Raw genomic sequence first — 23571 nt, 5'->3', positions numbered from 1 at the left:
CAGCTGTTATTTTTCCATAAAACAACTGATCACACATTCATTCTGCTTATTTGCAAGTTTTGTAAAATGCTGCTCTTCTAATTAAAATTCTTAAAAAAAAAATTGAGAAAATTTTCTTTACTTAGAAAAACAAAAATTAAGTTTTAGACAACAACCAAAAACATTTCAATGACTATGTTTTGCACTCAAAAGTGAAGTATTCAGAAATCCAAGGTTTTTAAAGTCTTTATCTGATTTGAAAAATATAAATATAATTAAGCAACAAAAGTTGCTGAATGTAGAACAAGACACAGAAACGGCTGGGCTAGAATTGAAGAAAGGTCCGGACACCTAGCAATTATTTTCTGTCCTTTGATAACATCATCTGCCCTCATAAAAGGACAGCACACACAGGGAAAAAAAAAAAAACCAAAACAGACTACGAGTCCATTTGCAGATACAAACCAAAACTCTGCTCTTCCTACACCAAAGCAGCGTAAGAAACACCCATTAAACAGGAAACTGAGGCACGCACACCACGACTCTGCGAAAGCTCTGGGTGGCTTCAACAGTAACTAATGCTAATCTCTAACAATCCACTTTCATCCAGGTAAAACTACTGTAGAAATCCAGAGAGAGGAATCAGGCCTCTGTCACACTGCAGCATGCAGCGATGAGCAGAAATGATCAGGGCAAGAGGGTGAGCAGAGTTAACAAGCACCATAGCATAGCAGAAGGCATTGCTCAACAGAAAAAATAAACTTGGAAAGAAAAGAAAGTGGTTAGTCACGCGGGATTATAATAGCCCATAGTAAACAGTCCGGTTCATCAAATAAACAAAGCAAATACTCTATCCTGCAAGATACTAGGGAATTCTTTGAAAGGAAGCGCAAGCTCTCTGCTTTCAGTGCATTCAATCAGTGAGTTTCGTGGTGAGAAGTCACAGCTCCCACGAGGGAATACTGAACCTCTCGATGCACCGAAGATGAGCGCAGCAGGTGGCTTACAACCCAGAAGGCAAACAGCGAGGTGCAAACACACAGTCCATTTAGAGAGACTTGCAAAAGTAACTTCAAAACTAAAATCTCCTTCATCTAACTCTAAGACCTTACCAGCTCCTATTTCTCAGTAACAAACTGTCAGTGCCTTCTGTTCTGGATTTCAAAAATAAAAGCTCAGTGCTGCAAGGACTTCATCCTGCAAGGAGTCCCAGTTCAGCACATTAGGTTATACAGAAAAAGCCTCTGAAGGCTTTGGACCTGTATCTGTGGTTTCAGGAATGTGCAATTAAAATCAGCTGCTCCTAAAGTGGCAGAAGTGTGGAGGCTGACAATAATAAACTGCAAGCTCCTGTACAGTCATTTGAAAGCAGTGTCTTCACCCCAGCTCTACCAAATACTAAATTAGAAACAGTTCTGGCAGCATTTTGTCTGCTGCTCGTGAAGCAAAAGGGAAGAGACTTGCTAAAATTCAGCTGACAGGTTTTTGCATTTATCCTAGGTTCAACCACATGCAAGGCTGTTGAGCGTGAAAAGTCCCTGCGCTGGCTTCAGTCAACAAAAGGCCCAACCGAGCACAGTGCTGAGGGCCCTTCATTCACAAAAGTGTGCATTTCTCCATAAAAATGTCTCCGCTGGACTGCATGTGATCAGACTCTCAGGCGAATTACCATAAGCAGCTACTGTTGGCAACTGTCAATGAAGAACCAGTGCTGACCTTATCTGCATCATAACTATCTGTGGAAGCGCTCAACACGATGAGCGAGATGCACTGGATAGGAGAGATCACATCTGCATTATCATTAAAAGTCCTCCAGTTCCACGCTGCACACTCAACAGCACAACTTGCTGCCATGGTGGAGATGCTCCCATGAAACTCAATCACACGGCATTATTAAAATACATTTTAGCATAAATTTCCTATTTAAACCCACACTATGCGCCCTACTCTAAGTTTTCAAACCAGTATGGCTACACAAAACTGCCATGCAGATAGATTCAGGGCCTTCTATTTCTTCTCTGTAAAAGTGTAACAACACACAAACTTCTGAACTTTTCCAGAGCAAACAGCTCTTCCAGCATCACAGCAGTAATGCTTCCTCTCTGCATAATGTCTGTTATCAAACCAGGACAGGCAGGCACAGCAGATTCTGATGGATGCCTAAGGGAGAGAAATTAACCCAAAATTCAGTACAAGCAAACTTCTGCCATATTCTGCAGCCTCGGGATATAGACTCATGACTTAACTAAATATACTTTTCCTACAGACTATTTCCTACAAACTATCGCTCCATGTTAATCATGCTTCTGAAGAGCATCTCTGCTTAGCACAGAATTTAATACGACAAACCAGGAGCTTATCACATCAACCATCACACAATGCAGTTTGATAGGAAAGGCTCAGAGCCTGCTCCCAGTCAGCATAACCTTTTCCAGGATTTTTATAGATTCTTGTATATATTTACTACAAAACACAACAGCAACAGGATAATGAGAGATACCAGAACTGAAGACAGGGCTGACAATACTGTGACCAACAAATCTGATCCTGCATTAAGAATTACATGTGAAGATCAACAGGACTGAAGCTTTAAGCATGCACACTTTGATGATGGCAGAATGGAAAAACCTTAGAAATAGGAAGAGACAGTGGAAGAGACAATTCAGAGTGAAAGGAGGTGGTACAAGGGAAAACAGTTATCAAAAATATGGCTGGCTGAGGAACAGCTTGGAGAGGTACACAGAAGAGACTCGCTTTAGGAAAGCAGAGGGGAGTAAAAAGGCAATTCAGCCAACTTGTTCCAAGATGAAACCCCATGCGAGACAACAGCTGAGGCACGGAAGCTTGTGGGATAGACATGCAATGGGTCCTTCAAAAGCAGGCGTCTATCCCTCAGCTATCCAGTGACGCAGGGAAGTGGATTCAGCGACCCTGAGTGCTCCATCCAGTCCGACACCGCTAATAGCAGGGGTCCCTCCCTATTGCCTAATACTGGATTATGCAAAAGATCATATAGAACTGCCAAGTCAGGGCTTTGCATTATCGGTCCACACCCCTACAGATTGCTGTGATAAAGCATTAGCCCTGGACACACCGCTCTCATTAACCCCCCCTCCTTCGTGCTCACTCACCATTAAGGCTGGGCACACAGCTGACAAAGCCAGCCTTCAGCTCTCCTTGTGCTCACACAGCTGATGCAGAGGGAAATGACAGGAATTCCAGCCCTCTTCAATCCCCAGAGACTCTGGCATAGCCAGATCTCCTTAAGGATGAACTTTCAGCCTGCAGCGAAGTCAATCTTCTAAGCTAGGGGTCAACTTAGTCTTGGAGATCCCTTTTGAGATGATACTAGCTCCAGGGACGCACTTGTGCTCTGTATGAGAAAGCTTCAACGCATTACGTTGGATGCAGAGCAGTACATGAACTGAGGAAACTCTACAAGACCCTACTCCAAAACACAAGAACTCTTGTAAACTCAGAACACTTGTACAGACTATCAAACTCGGCATGTTTCCAGTACAGCCTGACCTAATCAACCCTCTTTGAAGAAAACAAGATGCTATAATATTTGTTTTCAAAGTTGACTGCTGCAAAAGAAACTGCTATGACCCGAAGCAACAACCCAAATCAGAGGAACACTTCCAAAAATACAGTTCCAGCCTGAAAAAGTTTGCTGCACTCTTGAAATTTTTACCACCACACTGAATAAATTTTGAAGGTTACCAGTAGGCCATGCAAGATAATCTGACTTCAGAAAGGGTGATTCTGACAATGTGGCCTACATTTCAGCTGCTCTTGAAAGTGGACTGTAAACTTGCAAGTAAATATACATTCCTGAGAAATAACCACATTCAACTTTCACAATAACATTTAAAATACCTCTGAAGAGTAGATGAACCGCTGTGGTCGCACTCTCAAGAGTGACAAGAAACAAGAAAACTGCTACCTGAAGCGCATGAGCTTGCAAAGAGCTCTTCATAGAGAAAACCACACATGCACGTGGAATTTAACGCCCAGTCCAGGCTGTTCTGGGATAAAACAACTAATATCTGGTCAAGAGAGCCCCTTGTCCTACAAAGATTCTGCGGAAACACAAATTCCCAGCTACACCAGCTGATTTGCAAGATAGAGACCTCCAAAATTAACGGGTTTTGCATAGAATTACTTTCCTCAGTATTATCAAGGCCGCTTAGGTCAACAACCTGTCAGCACTGCAATTTCTTTCAAAATGGTAATGAAAAAAACTATGCGCACCTTCTTCAGTCTTCCATGTTCCAAGCATTACTTACAGTTGTATGATGAGAGACGCTGCCTCCAATATTGAGGTTTTTGAGAAGCTGGGGAGACCCTCCATACTGCCCTGAGATCTGTTTCCTGACTTCAGCAGCTACAGTTCTGAAACGAGACAGGGACAACATTATCTCTGTAGAAGAATTACAATGAAGATGATATATCAAATATGCTTTACACTGCTGTTGGAATGAAACCAAATATTTAGTGCGCTGGTTGGAATATGGGTGTCACCGGCCGGTGAGAACAGAGCTCGTGTACTAAATTCCCAGAGAGTCACAAAATTCTCGCAAGGCTGCATATACACGTTCTTAACAGCAATTACATTTTTTTTTCCCTTTTGTGAACTGCTCTTTTGTGCACATCTGTGGCAATAAAATGCACGTGACACTAAGCACAAATAAACTTGTTCCCAGCAGGCTCTTTCCAGTTCCTACCAAGGGAAGATCTCCTCCAGTGCTCTCCACACCCCTGGCAGTTCCAACCCTGGTCACACATCTGCTCCTTCTGCTCTCTCATCTTCATCCCTTGCCTATTTTTGGTTTTTGCAGTCACAGAGATGAGGACCTGCGGCCACTTTCCACCCAATATCCAACCCTTTCAACACCCAGCTCTGGGGCAGAAAAGCAGTCCCAGGTAGGGTGGGTTGAAACATCTAGGGAACAACATACGGGAAACAACCAGCTGGGCCAGAACAAAAACCTGCTTCCCTTTCACGTGGGAAAGGCAGCGATGGGACTATGGTGACTAGGAGAGGGGAGATGCAACGCACCAGCTGGCAGGGCACAGTGCCTTACGGTCTCTGCCAGAGAGAAATCCCACCACTGGGCAACTTTTCTCACCAGGAAGGAAAACCACAGATCTATCCTTCCATGCCTGGAGTGTAAAATCCACACTGTGCCCCTCTGGGGTTTTCTGTTTTCCGCGGGTAAACCACATTGCCACTGGTAAGCCTGAAAACACAACAGTTAGGTAAACCCCCCAAGGGAACATCTTGGCAAAGGAAGAGCGTATCAGAGAGCGAAATGCTGATAGTCAAAGACTGTCTTAACAAAGAGCCATGGGTCAAGCCCTAACACAACCATCGCAGTGCTCCATCTCATAACCTGGCAGCGAGCCGCAGCTCACCTCAGCACTAGAACTGGGATAGTCCACTTTTTGAGTATAGTGGAAATGGTTCTGTTTTAAGCCAAACCAAAAGCCCAGATTCTTTCCATGAAAAAACATTTTGCTGACAACCTGCTGACTACCCCTGGTCTACAGGACCTCAGCAACACGAGTGCTCTTCTCCAGGAGTCAGTAACCAAGTTACAGCAAACCCGCTCCCAGCTGTCATTCACCACATCACAGCACTGCAGTCTGCTCTGTCTCCCAGAACAAAGTCCCAGCTCCAAAGAGACACTGGCCAGTGCATAAGACAGGGGAAGAGACTGCCAGGACACGGATGATTTTTTTTTTTCCTGCTGTATCAGCAATTTTGGGGGGACAGAGTCATAGCTAACAGACTCACTCCTGATCCCACTCAGGGGAATGTGCTGTGTATCAGCATGGTGCATGAGCTGCTAAAATCCCGTCAAGGAAAGATGCTTAAACCTCCCCTGAGAAAAACCTTGACATCAGGGTGGGCTCCTAGCTTTGGGACTGCTGTTGCAGTGAATGCTGGTGTGCAGGAATGGGAGCAGGTGGAGGCAACTGATGTCAATGGAAGAGAAGGGAACTCTAAAAGGGAACTAGTTGGGACAACCGAGCCTACCATGGAGAGCAGATGTTTCCTCAGGCCAGAGGACGGGAGTAAGATTAGCTAGAGGAAGCATTATTTTGTCTTTTAAAAAAGTGGACTGCAGAAGGAGAAAAAAAAAAAGCTTTATGTATTCTGGCTGCAAGAAGTCATTTGCTTCATGTTTGCCTTTATCCACAGGAGACTATGTTTTCACTTCTGGAGGGTGGCTTCTGAAAGCAGACCAAACAGCTCCCGCTGGGGACGGACAACATTCAGGCTGTCTGATCGCCCTCGGAAAAACCATCTTCCCTGCTCCCACCATGTGCACGTACACACTCACAGACACGCACACATGAGCACAAACCACGCATGCTGCTAGCGTTGATAGGAAAATTTGGAATGTATTAAAATGGCTGCTTGGCATGGAAAACACTACGCATCTGTGGCTGATGAGATTTAAAAGCTTGCCCGCAGGTTGCAGACAAGCTCTGCTTTAAACCCGATTTCTTACTCGGTGCGTGTTTTGCTCAATTCCTGACGATACACAGAAGAGAGCCCTTCACTGCGTGGCTGGCAGGAAAAATCAGAACCCACATTTCACCATGCAGCACAACGCAGGAAGAACTAAAAATCTTTCCCCATTTTCAAGAGACATACATTGTTTCCAGATGGAAAGTAGAGCCAGAGGAGGAAACCTGTCCTCAGCTGTGAAACCACAGCCGATGCCTAGCCATGTTACTCAGCGCAGCTGCTCCTGCGTGAGCTGGTTCCTTATGAACCTGAGACATGCTTTGGGACAGACTCCCGAGAGGTTCTCAGTCCTTTCTTCTTCTGAGTGTTGGCCTCAGCTGGGCAGCTCTGGGCAGCTGGGAGCTGTGCTGTATTTGGAGCACAGCCTGTCAATACACCCCTAACTCCAGCTATGACTGCGCTTTATCCCAACTTGAAGCAGAAGCAAGCTCAGCTGTAATTACAGCATTGTTTAGGGACACTAAGAGTTTGCAGGGATGCTATTACAGTGACCAACATCACCCCCACTGAAAAGGTCAGTTGATACAATAGGGGAAGAAACATGGTAAAACAAAAGGGCAGCACTGATCAACACAGCTTCTGACCATGTGCTGTACATCGACGGCTGCTCCAGGTTGCTGCCCCATTAATAACCTCACGGGATATTAAAGATTCCCCTGAAGCATGATCACAGAAAGTCAGAACTGAACAACCTCCAATCAGTTTGACCAAGACACCATCATTGCTTTAAAGTCTTAAGTGGTCCTACCTCTCCAGCTTTCACAATTACCAATCAAACCTCTCCCGGCATGAACTAACTGGCTACTGCCTAAACCTTGAAATTCCTGAGTCTGCAGGACTTACTACAACTTACTCCAAGCCTGCAGTCTAACCCACAGCTCTTGTTGGCTACCCTTCTGTACCTCTGCATTCACAAATGTATTGAACACTGTTTCCCCTGCTGGAAAGCATCATGCTTCTGACGTTTAGAAACCATCTTCTAATGTAATGTGATCACCAAGTGTATTTATGGGTAATCTATAGCCATTTGGTTTTGTGCCAACATCATCAGTTAGGTTCAGCAGTCCTCCTCTCCTTCCTACTTGTAAGTTATTCACAAAAATTAGTCCTAATCCCTCCCAGCCTTCCTTCTGCAAGGCTAAGCAAGGTCAGATCCTGCAACAGGCCCTCTGTTCCCTTGATCAGCCTGTTAGCTCTTCTCCAAATTTGTTCCAGTTGGCAATCTCTCCTTTTAACACCCTGTTTCATCCTGATCACTCACTCCAGATAAGGCCTGACCAGGGCTTTATAGAACCAAATTAGTATTTTCCTGTCAAGAAAACACCTCAGCTGACTACTTTTAGGACTGCTTTTTCACTGCTTCATCACAAAGGTTCAGTTTCCCCAAAACTGGTAATACACTTCCCTTCTCCTCCTCCATTTTCAAAAGCTGTTTGTCCATGACAAACGTCATCTATTCATGACCGGTAAGTTCATGTTATATTATAACCCTGAACACTATTTCTAACTAGAAGCTATGCTTCCTACCCAACTTAGGTTAAAAAGTGTATTACACCAAACCCAACCAGAAGAGAGAAATAAATCTCAAAATAGACTCAAAATGAAAGAAAAAAAAAATCCATTTGGCAGAACAGAAGAGCCATTAAAGCTCTTGATAAATAAAAGGACAAATAAAAAACTGCTTCTTTAATAACTATCTCATATTCAACATGTAACCTGGGATCCTTAGACAAACATTCCAGTTAATTACAGTCCACAGCCTCATGAATGTCCATGTTTAAAGTACATCTCTCCTAGTCACTTCCTTTCTGACCTTCTTCACTGGTTAATTACTGTGTTTGCGTGTGGTTCACACAGAAAAAAAGAAAAAAAAAAAAAAGGAGCGGGAAAAAAATCCCCTTGGAACCAGCTTCTAAAGCAAAACAAGACTGGTCATTCTCAAAGTACTCTGAGCTGCAAATAAAATTAAATCAGTTGTTTGCACTTCCATGTTTCTTAACTACACACAAAAATCATTTCTGTTTCTATGCAGCCTACACAGTCAAAACCAAAAATTGTTCCTTTTTTTTTTTTTTTAGTGTAAGCAGCATATTGGAATTACCAGTTTTTCCATTTTGCCTTCCCACGAAAAGGCTCACCGAGACCTGTCCAGTTATACCAAGGAGGGTTAAGAACTCCCCTTTCACAGAAACGGTGGGTCAAGATACAGTCATCTAGATCATCTGCTGCAGTGATTTGAGGAAGTCTCTTTTCCATAGCCCTTCCCATTTTGAAAGAGCAATGCAAATTGTTTGTTTCTCCCCATCCCGCCAATTACAATACAGTTACTCCTGCCTGTTCTTCATCTTGTGTGTCACGTGCAGTGACTCTACACTGAGCGAGCCTTTGCCTCTTGAGAAAGACAGCCTGGTACAGTGAGGTCCCTGCACCACTCCATAGCGAAGCCGCTTGTTCTCTCTCAGCAGCAGAGAAAACTGTATTTACATAGTTTACTTTTTAAAGTGAAAGCATCCCCCTTTGTTCAGCCAGCTCACTTGCGTACAACTTCGCACGTGGCTGGAGGCATCCACCCTACTGTACCACTACGCTTGGGTCTGAATCCCCAAAGCCGGTTGCGTCTGTCTTGCTGCTGGGGTTGAGATGACCAGTCTGTCTGTCCCCAGGCGCTCACCTGGGCTCTCCCGCCTGCAGGCCTGCTCCATCCAGGCTGGAACCACACTGTGAGTCACCAGGTACGTGACACAGAACCTGCTCGAGGGAGAGCTCTGGCCTTGAGCTGCCCTGCCCTGGATGCAGCCTTCCTCCTAAACACGAGGTGCCGTTTCCTTCAGAGTGAGCTCCTTCCCCTTTGAGTGACGTGGGTTTGAGTTACAACCCGAAGCTGAGGAAATACCCAGCCTGATCCTGATTGCTGCGAGGTAACACAGAAGTAACACAACACGTTCCCTTTTTCCTTACCATTGATTAAAACAGAAAACACCATACAACGCTGCTCTTTGAGTAATATTTGATTATTAAGGCTGAAAGTATCACCCCTAGGCAGCAGCAAAGGGAATGAGCTCCCAAGATACCTCACTGTGAAAATCACCACAGGACTGGATTCTTCAGGAGAGATCAAAGTCACAGCTCACATTAAAAAAACCCAACCAAACAAGGAAGCCTTGTACAAAGAAGCAGCTTTGTAGCGGAGCCATGGAGATGAACTGTTCTCCCTGCCTTCTTGCTTGCTTTAAGCAGTCAAGAGATTTTCTCAGGCTTCCCAGAGTGCTGCCGACTCCCGCACGAGACATCCACAACGGCAGAACTGGGGCAGACAACGTGACTTTTGGAGAATGGGAAAAAGCTGCTCTGAAGTTTCTGTTAAAAGTCCTTCCAATTATCTGTGATAGCGTTTTGACAATGCAAATGGCATCTGGATGTGGGAAGAGAATAAACTGCGATGAATATCCTGCTGAGACCACTACATTTCTGGCCTGATTCGGTGCTCGTGGAAGCCAGTGACAGCTTTGCCATCCGTTTCAGTGGGTGCAGGTTTCACACCATCCCTGTTTACCCTGAGGCAGGGCAAAGGCGGCTGTCAGTCTCCCTGACACATCGTTCAGGCAATGTAAAAGGGCTCTAAATGAACACAAATGTAAATTTAGTCTTCCCAAGTCACCTTTTACGGTACTCCATCAGTGTAAAGGGAGCTTCAGCAGAAGTAAGATAGTAGCTCTGAATGTAGTGAACAGAAGTGTTTTCCCCTCAATTTAAAACCATAAAGACAACAAGCTGTGATTACTCCAGAAATCTGCCCATATACAATGTAAGAGCCCAGGATGATGGGGAATTTCCAAATCACCAAATGTCTGAGAGCAGGGTCATCCCCTTTCAGCCAGGGCTCTGCTGAAGACCCCCCAGCCCAAGACAGCAGTGCCTCATGGCACCGTGAGGTTCCCGTTCACACAGAAGCACCTCAGAAGGGGCTGTACCCACAAGGGTGAAAACAATTTTCTCCAGACTTCATGGAGAGCTGGGGACAGGAAAGATAAATCAGTGGTAAAAATCACACTCTGGGCTTTGTGTGAGGCTGAAATGCATAGCAAAATGGAGGTTAAGGCAGGTATGTTATTCCAAGTCAGAAGGATCCTCTTTAATTGTGGGAGCAGTAAAGGAAGAGCAAAACTCTTCCCAAGGAAAGACACTTTCAAAATGGTGATGGTCTGACCAAAGAAGCAGTTCTGGATTCCCTAGATAACCCAATCTCAGGATGGTCCAAGAGCAATGACAAGGCACTGAGACAGGGGCTCACATGAAAGGCTACATGAGTTTGCCTGAACTATATACCTTGCATGATGTTTAAAGGGTGATTTTTTTTTCTGTATTTGAACTCTAAAAAACCTGCACATCTTTTCCTCTGCCTGCCCCTGGAAAGACCAGAGTGTTGGAATACAACACACTTCGATTATTGGGACATTCAGGAACTCAGAACTAACCTTTTTGGTGGTGGGGCTTCTACGTCCCATTTCTTGGGCCCCATACCCAGAAAATGTACTGGGATAATGCAACAGAGAATGCTGGTGAAGGGGTGAGTGCTCAGTGGGGCCAGACATGGTTCTCGGTATGGTTGGTACTGAACAGCCAACCCTGCTGAGAGTGAACAGGCAGCTTAGCTGGTTCCTCAAGAATAACGTATTGACTGTTTGTTTTTTATTGAGACATCTTAATGAGTGAACTTTATCTCTGCCAGTGTGGATCCAGCCTTCCGCTAGCTTTCCTCTAGTCCCCCAAACACCACATGAGCTGGACAGGGGTACTAAGTAGAAGTACATCTGTTCTTACACTGAGATGGAAACAATAGTGTACATGCAGCTACAGAAGTATTATGATGCTGCAGAAGGACATGTTCCAATATAGTTTAACAAAAAAATTTAATACCGATATATTTCAAATTAAAAATTAACAATTTCAGGCAAGATTTCAGGCATTACTAACCTATTACAGTGAGTTTAACTCAGGCGTTTCTTCTGATGGAGTCAAGAGTAATTACTATGTACATGTGATGGCCAAAGTTCAGGCTAAAAATCTGTTCTAGTTTAAAGCCTTCCAACAAAAATGCAGTAAGACCTAGTCAGAAAGATACCTTGTAACAGACAGCCTGAAAAAGATATTTTGAAACTGCTGCAGCAGTCACAGATAGCTGCTATCCCCAATATTTAAAGATTCAAGTAGCAATAAACAGGCACCCCGTGGCACTGGAGTTCTGCATAGACCCTTGAGGTGCACCGCACTGGTTGAAGAGAGCACAGGCAGTAAATCACAGCTGTGAAGACCACATCTGTGTTCTTTCTAAGAAACAGAACAGCCAATCTCACGTTTCTTTTTCTACCACTACTGTAATAACCAGCTTAGAAGCTGCATCTGCTTGGCAGGTAGGTCTTGAAGCAATTTACCTTCATGGATCTGAATTACATCCCATCTGAATGACACCCTATCAGGCAAACCAAGAGCAGCATGGCTATTTCCTGTGAATAAGACAAATGCTATTCTACCTCGATGAGTAAGCCAAACCCAAGGGCAGAGTGTGAAAATGCGATGGATCTATTCTTCTTTAAACAATGGAACTGGGGAGGGCTTCCAGCAGCCACCAACACAGCTCTTGGGACTTCCGTATGCTGCTTGCTTGAATCTCTCATCCTCTGAAATAGTAACATTCACAGCAGCATATTCTGTGTCAGCACAAGAAGGGCTACAGCTCAGACTGGGCAGCTCTGGGTACAACATCTCTTCTGCCCACAAGTTTTTGCCTTCATATGCACTGGATGTGCAGCCCATGAACTTGAGATTTCTCAGAAAACAACACTACAGTATGGGAAATCCTAAAGAGAAATACAGCAGTCTTATAATTAAGCACAAAAGAAACGAGTTGGAGATGCAACTGCCCTGCTCCGGGAGGAGCTGACCTCATTGCAGACCACCCCGTCCTTCTCCAGCCTGCATGAACAGTAAACTCCACTCCACAAATGAATGTGACGTGTCAAAAAGACCACCTCTGCCTGCACACACACTGCTGCCGTTTGGCTGGTCTGAAAACACCCCGAGTGGATTAGATCAAAAGGTACACAAAGGTAGCACATCTGTGCTACTGACTGATGGACTCACACCAAGCTAGTGCCTGGCCGCAGGCAGAAACACTGTGAGCACCCACAATGGTCACCCCAGGGCCATTTTATTTAACTTCCTGCCAGGGCTGCAGAACTCTTACACTCTCACTTCTAGCACTTGGGTCTCTCATGTGACTGCTTCTATGACTACAATCAAGCACCAGGAAAAATGGTCTGGCAGCAAATCCACCTCTCTCCATTCCTGAGACCTTAGTCTGTCACATTAACCCCTGGCTGGCACACATCAAAGTTTGCAGAGAACCACGAGAGAGGAGCAATGTTTTCACCCCTGTTTTCAGATCCTGAGTGGGGTGGATTGATGCCACTCCTCTACCTCCCACCTAGCCTTTTCCTTTTGACCTCCTTTTTCTTTGTCCGTGACCCTTCTCCATCACAGCTTCTCTAACTGTGTACTAACGACTTATACCTACAGTTTTCTCATTCAATGGCATGAAAATGATACTCCTTCCACTACTGTCCACAGCCTCCTGAACAGCACTAGTGAAGCTGATGGTTCCCGCTTTCACTCTGCTGCTAGTCACGGCTAGGAGAGGCACCATGCTCACCAAAGCTTATCTGGACTGACCTGCAAAGAAAAAAACTGCGGTTCCCACCTGGAACCACACGCCTAGCTCGGAATATAGACCTGCAGAAACCTGGTATGAGGAGGTAATTTCCTATAAATATTCCTCTTTTAAAAAAAGAAAACAAACTTTGTAAAATACAAGAACGTTTAACACCAAATGGCTTTGCACCTCCAAGGAGCTGTGCTAACATTAACCAGCAGCTGATCGCTCACAAAAGGAAGGGAACTATTTTCTCCATTTCACAGGCAGCAAGGAAGCCGGCAGGCAGGCTGGCTGCTCCCAGGTACGGGGTGCAGCGCCCGGGCAGGGCTCCGGCCGCCCGGCCCCGGCGCTGCCCGCCGCAGGCAGCGGGGGGAAGGCGGGCCGGGGGCCGCCGCGGGCAGCCCGGGCCGGGGCAGGCTCCGGCACCGCGCACCGCCAGGAAAACACTCGCCGCGCTGCCGGGAGCGCCGGGCCGCCCATTGTGCGGCGAGAGGGGACTGCACAATGCGCCCGGCCGGCCTTTGTTCACGGGGAGCTGAATTAAACAGCAGTTTCTCTCCTTTTTTTCCCCCTCCCGCTCCGCGCTCCCTTCCCCCAGGGAAGCGACACCGCTGAGGCGGACCCCCCCACACCGCCGCATCCCCCCCCCCGCCCCGTCTTTGTTACAGACGGGGGGAACCGCAGCCCCGCGGCGCCGGCCTGGGCGGACCCTGCCCGGGGCTCTTCACGGCAGGCCCAGCGCGGCGGCCCGGCCCCGCTGCGGCTCGGCCCGGCCCGGCCCGGCCCAGCCACCGCCTGGGCGCCCTGTCAGCGGCCCGAAGGCCAGGAGGGCGGCGGGAACCCGCGGGCCGCACCGGGCCCGTTCGCCCCTCAGGGGCGCGGCGGCGGTGGCGGCGCAGCACACCCCCTACTACGCGCCAGCCGGGCCCGGCAGCCCAGCCCACCCCTCCCCGCAGCGGGCCCGGCACCAGGGCCCCCCCACGGTGCGCTCCGCGGCCGCGCTACCTGCTGATCTTCTGGGCGAAGGCGCGGCGCTCGGCCATGGCCGCGCTGCGGGGGCTCCGCGCGGCCGCTCCTCAGCGCTGGCGGAGCCGGGGACGGGCACCGTAATGCTCCGCGGAGGCGCGCACCCGCGCGGCGCAGCCGGCCCAGCTCCCGCCCGCCTCCTCCCCCTTTCCCGCGTAGGGGGCCGCTCCTCGCAGACATACGGCGGGGCGGGCCGGGGCCGGCCCCGCTCCCCGTTCCCGCTCCCGGTCCCCGGTCCCGGCCCATCGCCGGGCGCCCCCCCGCCCCGGTGTGGAGCGAGACCTGCGGAGCTCGGCTGGAAGCTGTGGGCAGCGGTGGCCTCGGCCCAGAGTATGGTCCGGAGGGTCGGCACTGCTGACCCCGCTGTACGCGCCCGCGGGGATGACAGTGGGCTCTGGGTCTATCCTACCCTCTATCTACCAACTTTTCCTTCAGAAAGGCTAAAAATCCTCCCTAAGGGTGACTTAGAAGATGGCTGGCGTAGTGTAACCATCTTTCCAAACCAAACAGGTCATGAACGACCAGACCCTCCATAAACGTGCTGTCCGAACGGGAAGAGGAGGTAGAGAGGGTGAGGAGTTAAAAAAAAAAACTATTTTGGGACTTCAAAAAAAAAAAGATTGAGCCTAGGACACGTTCTAGCAGATAATTCAAAGTCAATGTTACACGACATATGCTGTGCATTAATCTATACCAGAGAACTATTAATAGTAATCCAGGAAGTGTCCAAAAGTAGCGAGTGTTAATTCATCCGATTCCATCTGTTTGCATTGTGTGAATGTTTCTAGCACATTGCAACTGCAATCTGAGTACACCAATTTTTCCACTAGCAGAAGCCGCTGATTTCCAGCTGCATATAATTATTCTGCTTTTCTGTTTGTATGTGTTTACACGGGGAATGTCAGGCCCCGAAATCTGCAAATATATACATATGTGAGTAATCCCACTGGAGTTAATCAGACTCTGTGCATATATAAAGCGAATCCCATGTGGGTAAGATTGTGGCCCGCTGCAGAAATGTGCTGTCATGCGTTACACAGATGCACGCACACACGTGCACACAGATGGAGACACTGCAAAGCAAAGATCTATTGTATGTCACAGAGAAAGGGCCGCTCTTCTCTGAGGGGGAGAGGAGAAAATATCCCACAAATGTCTGCCAAGACAAAGACTTTTGCTCTTCGATTACTGCCTGCATGTAGAATGGCACCCAGGATGAGTCCATCACACGGGGCGGACAGGATAAGGCAGTGAGCTTTTTACCTTCGTACATCCACGTAAACTGTGGCTGGGCTCTCCCTGGAAGGGTTCAAGGCCAGGTCGGACAGGGCTTTGGGCAACCTGGGCTAGTGGAAGGTGTCCCTGCCCACAGCAGGGGGTTGGACTAGATGATCTTTAAAAGCTCCCTTCCAACCCAAATCCTGCTGTGATTCTATGAATAAATTCTCACACACAGACCTAAGCATGAGGGACCACCAGAAATGTTTCCTCTTTCCCATCCTGTATGGAATTTCCTTCCCAAAATGGCCATCAGGCTGAGATGCAGGAGAGCTAATTTAGTCCTGCCCTAAGGGAAAACGTCACTGTCGAACTCTTTATACCGAAATGGGGAATCCTGCACTTCTGAGAAGGGAAATTCTTATCACTGCCACGAGGTGCAAAGAGCAGTCCAGTCCCAGAAGCCCAGACATGCAGAGCATAGGTCAATTCAGAGACCCCTTGGATTTTAGGTTTCATTTTCCTCTCCTGTCAGTTACTACCACAGACAGAAGAACTTAAGTTGTGGGACACGTGAAGTCGGCTCAGTATTACCCCCTAAATCTATGTACAGCTTATTTAATAGCCTTCTACAACTGATTTGTTAGCAGGGGCTGTTTAAAGACCAAGGGTACACTTCAAAATGCAGTAGTAACATGGGTGACTTTAGGTCTCTGTCTGATGAGCCTGAAACAGCCACCCACACCGCCACTGCCTGCCTCATCCCGCACAGGCGCCTGAGCCGCACGTCGGCTGCTTCCTACATCTCCAAAGTCTACAGCACAGCGGCTTGAGGTAACTGATTGCAGAGTTTTGATGTCACCTTTGCTCATCTGTCAGTGCCCTGCTCTTCTCTGACTTTTTATGCAGTTTAGAGCGTGGCCAGATGAGCTCCGGCAGACTTGATTCCAGCCGTTCACCCACCTCCGTGCTGGAGGCAACCACCTGCACCTCAGCCGCGCCCGACAGATGTGCTCTGACATCTGAAACTGTGAGGAAGGAAAGTCCGTGTGTGGATACCAGAGTTTGAAACTGCCAGCTGAGGTGGGGACACACATCCTGCTCTGCCACCCTTGCCAGAGAGGCCACAGCCTCGCTGGAAGAGCAGGACAGTAACTGGGAGCAATTAGGCTTTAAACTACCGCAATAGTCTCTCCTCCTTGTGAAGGGCCTTTGCACTAATTGCAGATCATCACTGCAGAGCTAAAATGGAGCAGGGGACAGACGCCCCCCTCTTTATGAATGATTCATCTCACTGAAAGCATATAAATGTACAGAAGTATCAACAGAGATGAAAAAAACCCGTAACTCCACCCTATCTAATGTGGAACATGTATATACAAAAAGAAAAAATACAATTATTTCCAATTCAAAGATACAAAATGGGTATAAAATAGCTCTCTATCAAATACAGTATACATTATGTGCTCTCAATGGGAGGGTATTGCTTGGCAGATGAATAGGCTTTCTCCATATAGTTGGTCTAAATATGAACAAAATCCCTCTGTTCATTTAAGAGTCAACATCAACAAGTGAATTTCAGAAAAATAACAAAGATTCCTCACTACTTTTCAGATAGTAACAGCCCAGCAAAAGTCTACAAAGTCCATGCCAATGACTTTAAATAGTAAGAGATCACTGAGGTGGGTAGAAATGTACACACGACCTTGTAAAGGGAACCAAGAGCTTCTGTAGATCAACTCTAAATTTTGCAGTGTATGGAGCATCAACCAAAAGAAGTCAAGGAAAAAGCGAAGAAATACAAGGGGAAAAAAAATGCAGTCCTTTGCCATTATAAATCCAGTAACGCCAAACACTAAAATTCACGGTATCAACAAATCCTGCCTCCATATCGCTGGCAAGTCAGTATGATTGATGTTGTGGCGTCACTGTGTTATTTCCAGTACTAAGGTGAGTGCTGCCACTGACAGGCACTGTGAGTCACATAACCTTTCTGCCTCTTGTTTTCTCATCTTAAAAGTGAAGAGAATTAATTGAAGGAAACATTTTGTCTGAAGAAACAAACTCATGCTTTGCAAAGAGGAGAATATGACCCATTGGACACACAGACCTGTTACATGTAATTTCAGTCTGCAAAAAAAATTTCTCCAGGCATCTCTTCAGGAGCTAGCAGCTTCCTCTGATAAAAAACAACTGTTGTGTGGCAAATTTTGCCTGCGGTAGAAAATGGAACTCTTTTATTTTAAAATAGGGTGAAATTGTATGCAATTGATGATGTATTTGGAGTGTTAGGCTGCTTATTTTTCATAAAGTTGTTTGTGCCTATGTATTGTCCTCAAGGGTGACTGGTATCTCTGAATGAGGGTGAAGACAAATCAAGACTAACTTCAGTGGAGGGACTGTGTACGCTGCAATTACTAGCTCCATACAGCCCAACTTAATTTAAATTAATGTTTGGATATAGGTTACATACTTCTAGTAACCAATTTAAAACCTGGAACTTTATCGGCATTATGAGGGTACTGAATAGTTAACTCTGCCTTAACACATCATAATTCTACATCATGTTTTAGAAACTGGAGAAAGAACCTAGCTTGTTCTACACTGGATTCCAACGGTAGAATGCATCAGCCTTTGAAAGGCATTGCTATCTCCCACAAAGAGTTAGCCCATTTCTGCAGACACCATCACTAAGCATCTGCTGCTCCAGGTAGGTGGTCTCTGAGAAGCTGGGGGGTGATCCTCACTTGTCCTGGACGCATTAGTACTCACCAGGGCAAAGATGGAGTGTGTACTACACCGGGAATTGAGGGACACTATGAAAGGGGATGCGTCTCCACTGTAGCTACTGCATCTCCCTTCTGACAGGGGGGAAAAGCCCAGCAATTTATCAAAACATGGACTGTCACATTGAAAGTCACCTTTTAGTCTTCTCCGATAAACCACGTAACAAAAAGGTGAGGAATGAATAGCTGAGTCTCCCTCTGCGAGCTGTATTTGGGCTAAGCACCCATCTAAAATTCATGGCCTAGACACGGTGCTCTATTAACACACATCCAGCTGTGAAACAACATGTCTCCCACTGAAGGGGTGTGAACGAAGGAGCGTTTCGATCGCTTCACTAGGGTACCTGTCTGTAAACCACATGTATCCTTTAAAATACATGACTGAGAATTAATTTTACTCGGTTATAATTAAATTGGATAAATGCAACCTGTGAATACATATGTAACTCATCAAGCTTGATAATCATAAGATTAGGTCCTGCACAAGAAAAATCTTTCAGATCGTAGCCATAAAACATTTTGCAAAAAGCGAACGGCTCCTGTGTGTTGTTTGCTAGCAGTCTATTTACCCAATCCATTGCTTCCTTGCTCTTCTTACGTAAACTTCCTCAAAGCAAACACGCTGAAAACATTTTCCACTGAAAATGTGTCCAACATAATTCAATAAACAACGTAGTAAATAAGGGACTGCAAATTCAGAGAGCCATCTACTGGCAGCTGAGTGAAACGAACTGAATTCATTAGGGGCCAAATCTCTGCCTCTCTTGGCAAATTTCTTTAAAGATGTAATGTAAACTGTACAAGCATAACTATCTTCTCAAAACATGTATGGCAAGAGTGAAGATGCTGGTGTTCTCAGAGCAAGAAGAAGCAGCCTCGTTTGCCCAGTGCCCAGATTCTGCTGGGTGAAATGAGAAACTAGGAGAGCAAAGGAGGAAGAACTCTCTGAGTGCCTGCAGCCTTTACGACATCCCTCACATCCATGTTATTTCTTTTATAGCTGGCTCAAGTCAGGCATAGCAAAAGCTAATGACAATGGAGCTGGAAGCAGAGCCAAGGTGCCCTGAGTGCAGCATTTCAAAAACCCTTTTGATAGGGAACGGTGGTGTTCATCCCTGACATCAGAAGATGACAAGGGATCCCCGCAGCAAAGCAAGGGAGATACTTTGTAGTTCTGGAGACCAAATCAAATCATATCAACTGCTGCACGGAGCAAACCAGCTGTGTGTAAAACATTCTGCCTTGAGCAGAATCTCCCAGCCCATGAGCCTGACCTGTGGGAGGATTCCGCTTCCTCTCCCAGGGAGAAGCACAGCAGTTCCAGGCACCGCTGCTATTTGAAGATGGGGGAAGCAGCAGCGGTGTCTGGTTCCCCCCTTTCTCCTGGACGTACCTCCTCTATGTTAGGTGGAGCAGCTGGGCAGGCCAGCGGACACTGCGGCAGGAATGCTGGCCAGACTCATGCTTCTACAGCAGGAAAAGGTCCTTTTGAGGGAGAAACGGAAATTCAAATCCTCAACTGCACTAGCCTTTCTGCAGCCTTCTTCATATGCCACTATTTGATGTCTGCTTCATTTTTGCCTTTATTCTTTATCTCCTGGCATTATAACCTTCCGATTTCTTCATTTTAGTAGGTGGGTTCATGAACTTAAATCTTCTCAGAGAAGGACTCACAGTCTTCCCAACTGAGCTCCCATTAATTTCTGATCATGTTTACCGTTTTCAGGTAGTTTATGTTTCTACCCTGAACACAGCTTTCAGCTTTCAATCTCTCCCAGTTTAATACTTTGTAAATGCCACTAATGGGCTCTTTAGTTTCTCTTCCAGATATTTAACTAAGCTCTTAAGGGTAGCAGTGGCAGATTCTTACAGGTATCCTACTGGAGCCTCCTCTTCTCTAGCCCAGTCCTGGGATAGACTAAGAAAATCTGGTTTTGCGTGGAGTGAGTGGTAGGAGCAGAAGCCTGCTGGCTAAATGAGGGGAGACAAACACCTCAACGGCAATCCAGTGAGGGGGTATGCTCCCTCTGCCTCTTTCATCCTGGTTACTACTTGAAAGGATGGTGCACAAATGACTGCATGGGTGCTTCCACAGGCACAGCTGAGTAGATTGATGCCTGGTGTGAATAGGTGAGGCTAGTCTGGAGAAGGACCTCAGCAGACAGCATAGTCAGGTGCAGGTGGGAACATCTCAAGAAGCAACTTGGGAGAATCCTTTGTCCTCTGAAAGAATTCCTCAAGCTTCCATGCTGCTTTCTTGCTTTACAGCGCGCATGCATTGACTGTTAACCTTGAAGATCCCGACTTCTTTGCGAAACCCGTGATGTTCTGGAGTAATGAGTCTGCTGCAGAGATGAAATAGTTGTCATAGCTTTTAGGTTTTAATCAATAATGCTTCTCATCTTTATAAAGCTCTGCATCATTTATCTAACCCTTCCATTTCCAGTAGTGTTGCTAAGCGCATTCAACCCTTCCACAGAAACTCTGAAATGTTTTGTTCTTAAATGGGTGGGAGCAACCTCGTTGTAACCTACTTTAACAAGTAGTTCTGTGAGCAGCAGAAATAACACAGCGTCTTCCCTTTATCCTATTCCAGAGTCTCTTTACCCGAGCAGCTATTTCTGCAAAAACTGGAGGTATTTAGTTTCTCTGAGGCTCTGCAAACTTGATAAAATTGTAGAGCGGTTTCAAAACTTTCCAGAGGGAAACAGATCACAGATGGCTAACTTCCCTAGGAAATGAAACTAAAAATAAACAAGGAAAAATTCCCTTCTCTACAGCTCCTTGACCCAAGGTCTGCTCTGTTTAAACAACAGACAAACGGGTGTTTTGGAAAGCACATACTGTCGGCCAAATGTTTAATGGGCTTTCCTAAATATATTGCAGATTATTGATGAATGCTTAGATGACCTCCCAGAGGTGATCTAGCAGGCTAGTGGCAGATACGGGAGTAGAAGCTTCATTCCCCTGACTGCTCATCAATTCGATGCTATTTTACCATTCTGCAGTATTTGGTGGGTAAATGTTGTGTAACCATGGTATCTCTAAGATCCATAAAGCAGAGAGTATCTTCCCTAATTTTCAGTCTTCTTGATGCTGCCTCTTGGCGTTACCTGCTTGGTTTACTGATTAAAAAAAAGCAAAGACGAATTATATTTTCCAAGAACACAGATTTTAAGTATTTCCTTACTAGTACTAATTTAATTTAGCACAAATAGAGCTCAAAGATGGTTTGCATGGCCTTTATGCCATTAAAATGTGGAAAGTGTAAACTCTGTGACATTTGTTAGAAGTTCGCTGAATGCAGTATGTTCTCTCCCACTCCCTCTGCAAATCTGTCCTACAGAAACAGGAATTAGTGAATGTGAAGAAAACTACCTCTTTACACATAGTTATTTATGGTTGCCTGAGTAATTATTTTGCAATCAAAGCTTTGTTTTGCATGATCTGACTGATGCAAAAAGCAGAAAATAAATATCTTCATTCTCATAACCTGATTGCCTGAGGGATTTACAATGTATATCCAGATGGCATATTGTGTGGCCTATCAAATCAGGGCATGGTTATTAAATTTCAGAGCAGGAAGGTGCAGGCAGCTAATTTCAGGCAAGGGAATAGCCATTTCATCTGATCAACTGAATAATTCTTTGTTCAACATTTAGCCAAATCCAAGCCACATTAGCTACTCAGCTCTCAATATTCGAGACCATACGCAAACAGACAAGCACATTCATCTTTGTCTTTGAGAATAAAAGCAAAGATGAAACTTTAAAGAACTATTATTCCTTAAACAGGTCATAAAATTCTGAAGGCAGGAGGCCTGTTTCCTTCTGTGCTGACAGATTACCCACTATTGTGGTGCCACAGTCTTTCACGAGTTTAGGACAAACAGCAGCATGGTTTTTATTTTTAAATCTTTATCTTTGCTTGGAATATAAAGACATATATGGTGTGTGTGTGCCACTTTCTGCGTATTACCTCTCCTTTCCAGTTTTGAAAAGCAATAGTAACTACATGTGACCATTCTTCAGGATTTTTAAAATTTTATCACAGTAGTGTTGCTACTATAACTCTGCCATACAGAGATGCTTGCTCCTAGTCTGAAGGATTCCTACAAGAGATGAGGATTGTGATCATTAATTCATAGAAACACAGAAATGAAGTGCTGTTAGCAAGGGCAAGCAGTGAGATGAAAGGCAGGATTAGAAAGGTCATCTCCTGCATCCCCACCTCAAGCCATTAGCTAGACCTTTGAAACAAGATGTCATCTGCTTTGCACATTAATACCTACGATCCTCTTTACTGATTGACCCTACTACGTGAAATATATCCATGAGATTATGTAACAAAACCCAACATGAAATACAGGAAACGTCTATTGTTGGTATTTGTCCTGAAGCTTAATTTTAGATCCCATGTCATAATCATGTGCTGATTATAAAAAATTAAACTCAGTCTGATCATCTTTTGACCAGCAGAAGGCAGTAAAATCACAAAATGGAAAAAAACCACCTAACTTTCTTTATGAACCCTAACTTGTGCTGTTGAGCCCTGAGTACACGGAGAATGCAAGGACAGCATCCTTCTATGGGGATGTTGAGCAGAAACGCCAGTTCCAGACATTCAAGAAATTCAAGTCACATCCTTCCCAAATCCTGTGTTGTTTAAAAAAACCCTTGGTTCCTGATACGGCTAATCATTATTGTTAAGCAGTTTAAGACAGAATAATGAAGAACCTACTTCACAAAGACTAAAAAACCCCCAAAACCCCTCAGCACGTCTAGCCTAGGAGATTTGAGAGGCGATGCAGTTACTCTGATGTATTTCTAGAAAAGAAATAAAGGAAGTTGAACTGGGAAACACTGTTGGCATGTGAACAAACACGTATGTGTTTAGGCTGGAGATTTAAGTACTACCGGCCCCCAGAGAACTTGGGAGATTTGGGAACCATTTTGCTGCAGTGGAGTCAAAAGACACAAAAATTTTTAAAATGATAACATAATTTTTTAAAAAAAGCAGAACACCTTGAAGCGACAGCTGGAGAGGCCGTGAGGGGTAAGCGCGCTGCAGCCGCCCGTGATGGCGCAGGCGAGGCCTGACGGCGGGGCTGGACTTCCCGCGCAAAGCCTCCGGACCTCCCGCCCTGCGCCCGCCTTTCCGGGGGCTCGTCTCCAGCCGCAGCCCGGCCCGCCCGCGGCAGCCAGGCCCCCCACCGCCCTCCTCCTCCTCCTCAGCCCGCCTCGCCGCCTCCCGCTGCGCCCCTCCCTCCTTCTCCTCAGGCGGCGGTCTCCCGCCGGCCTACAGCTCCC

General features: G+C 46.0%; 1 protein-coding gene across 9 annotated transcripts in view; it reads right to left on the bottom strand.

Moving 5' to 3' along the window:
* Positions 1 to 14374, bottom strand: part of DOCK7 (dedicator of cytokinesis 7) — a 106925-nt gene extending 92551 nt beyond the window's left edge. For all 9 annotated transcript variants that reach the window (XM_074875853.1, XM_074875854.1, XM_074875855.1 and 6 more), the window contains exons 1-2: positions 14238 to 14374; positions 4269 to 4374 (exon numbers count right to left, since the gene is read on the bottom strand). In XM_074875853.1, coding sequence (XP_074731954.1) covers positions 4269 to 4374; positions 14238 to 14275 — 144 coding nt within the window. In that variant the 5' untranslated portion in view covers positions 14276 to 14374. The remainder of the gene's footprint in view (positions 1 to 4268; positions 4375 to 14237) is intronic.
* Between the last annotated feature and the right edge of the window lie 9197 nt (positions 14375 to 23571).

This window comes from Strix uralensis, chromosome 8 (genome assembly GCF_047716275.1).
Source record: "Strix uralensis isolate ZFMK-TIS-50842 chromosome 8, bStrUra1, whole genome shotgun sequence".
Lineage (NCBI taxonomy): Eukaryota > Metazoa > Chordata > Aves > Strigiformes > Strigidae > Strix > Strix uralensis.
Note: the sequence above shows the minus strand (reverse complement) of the source record. Positions and strands in the feature narration are given on the sequence as shown.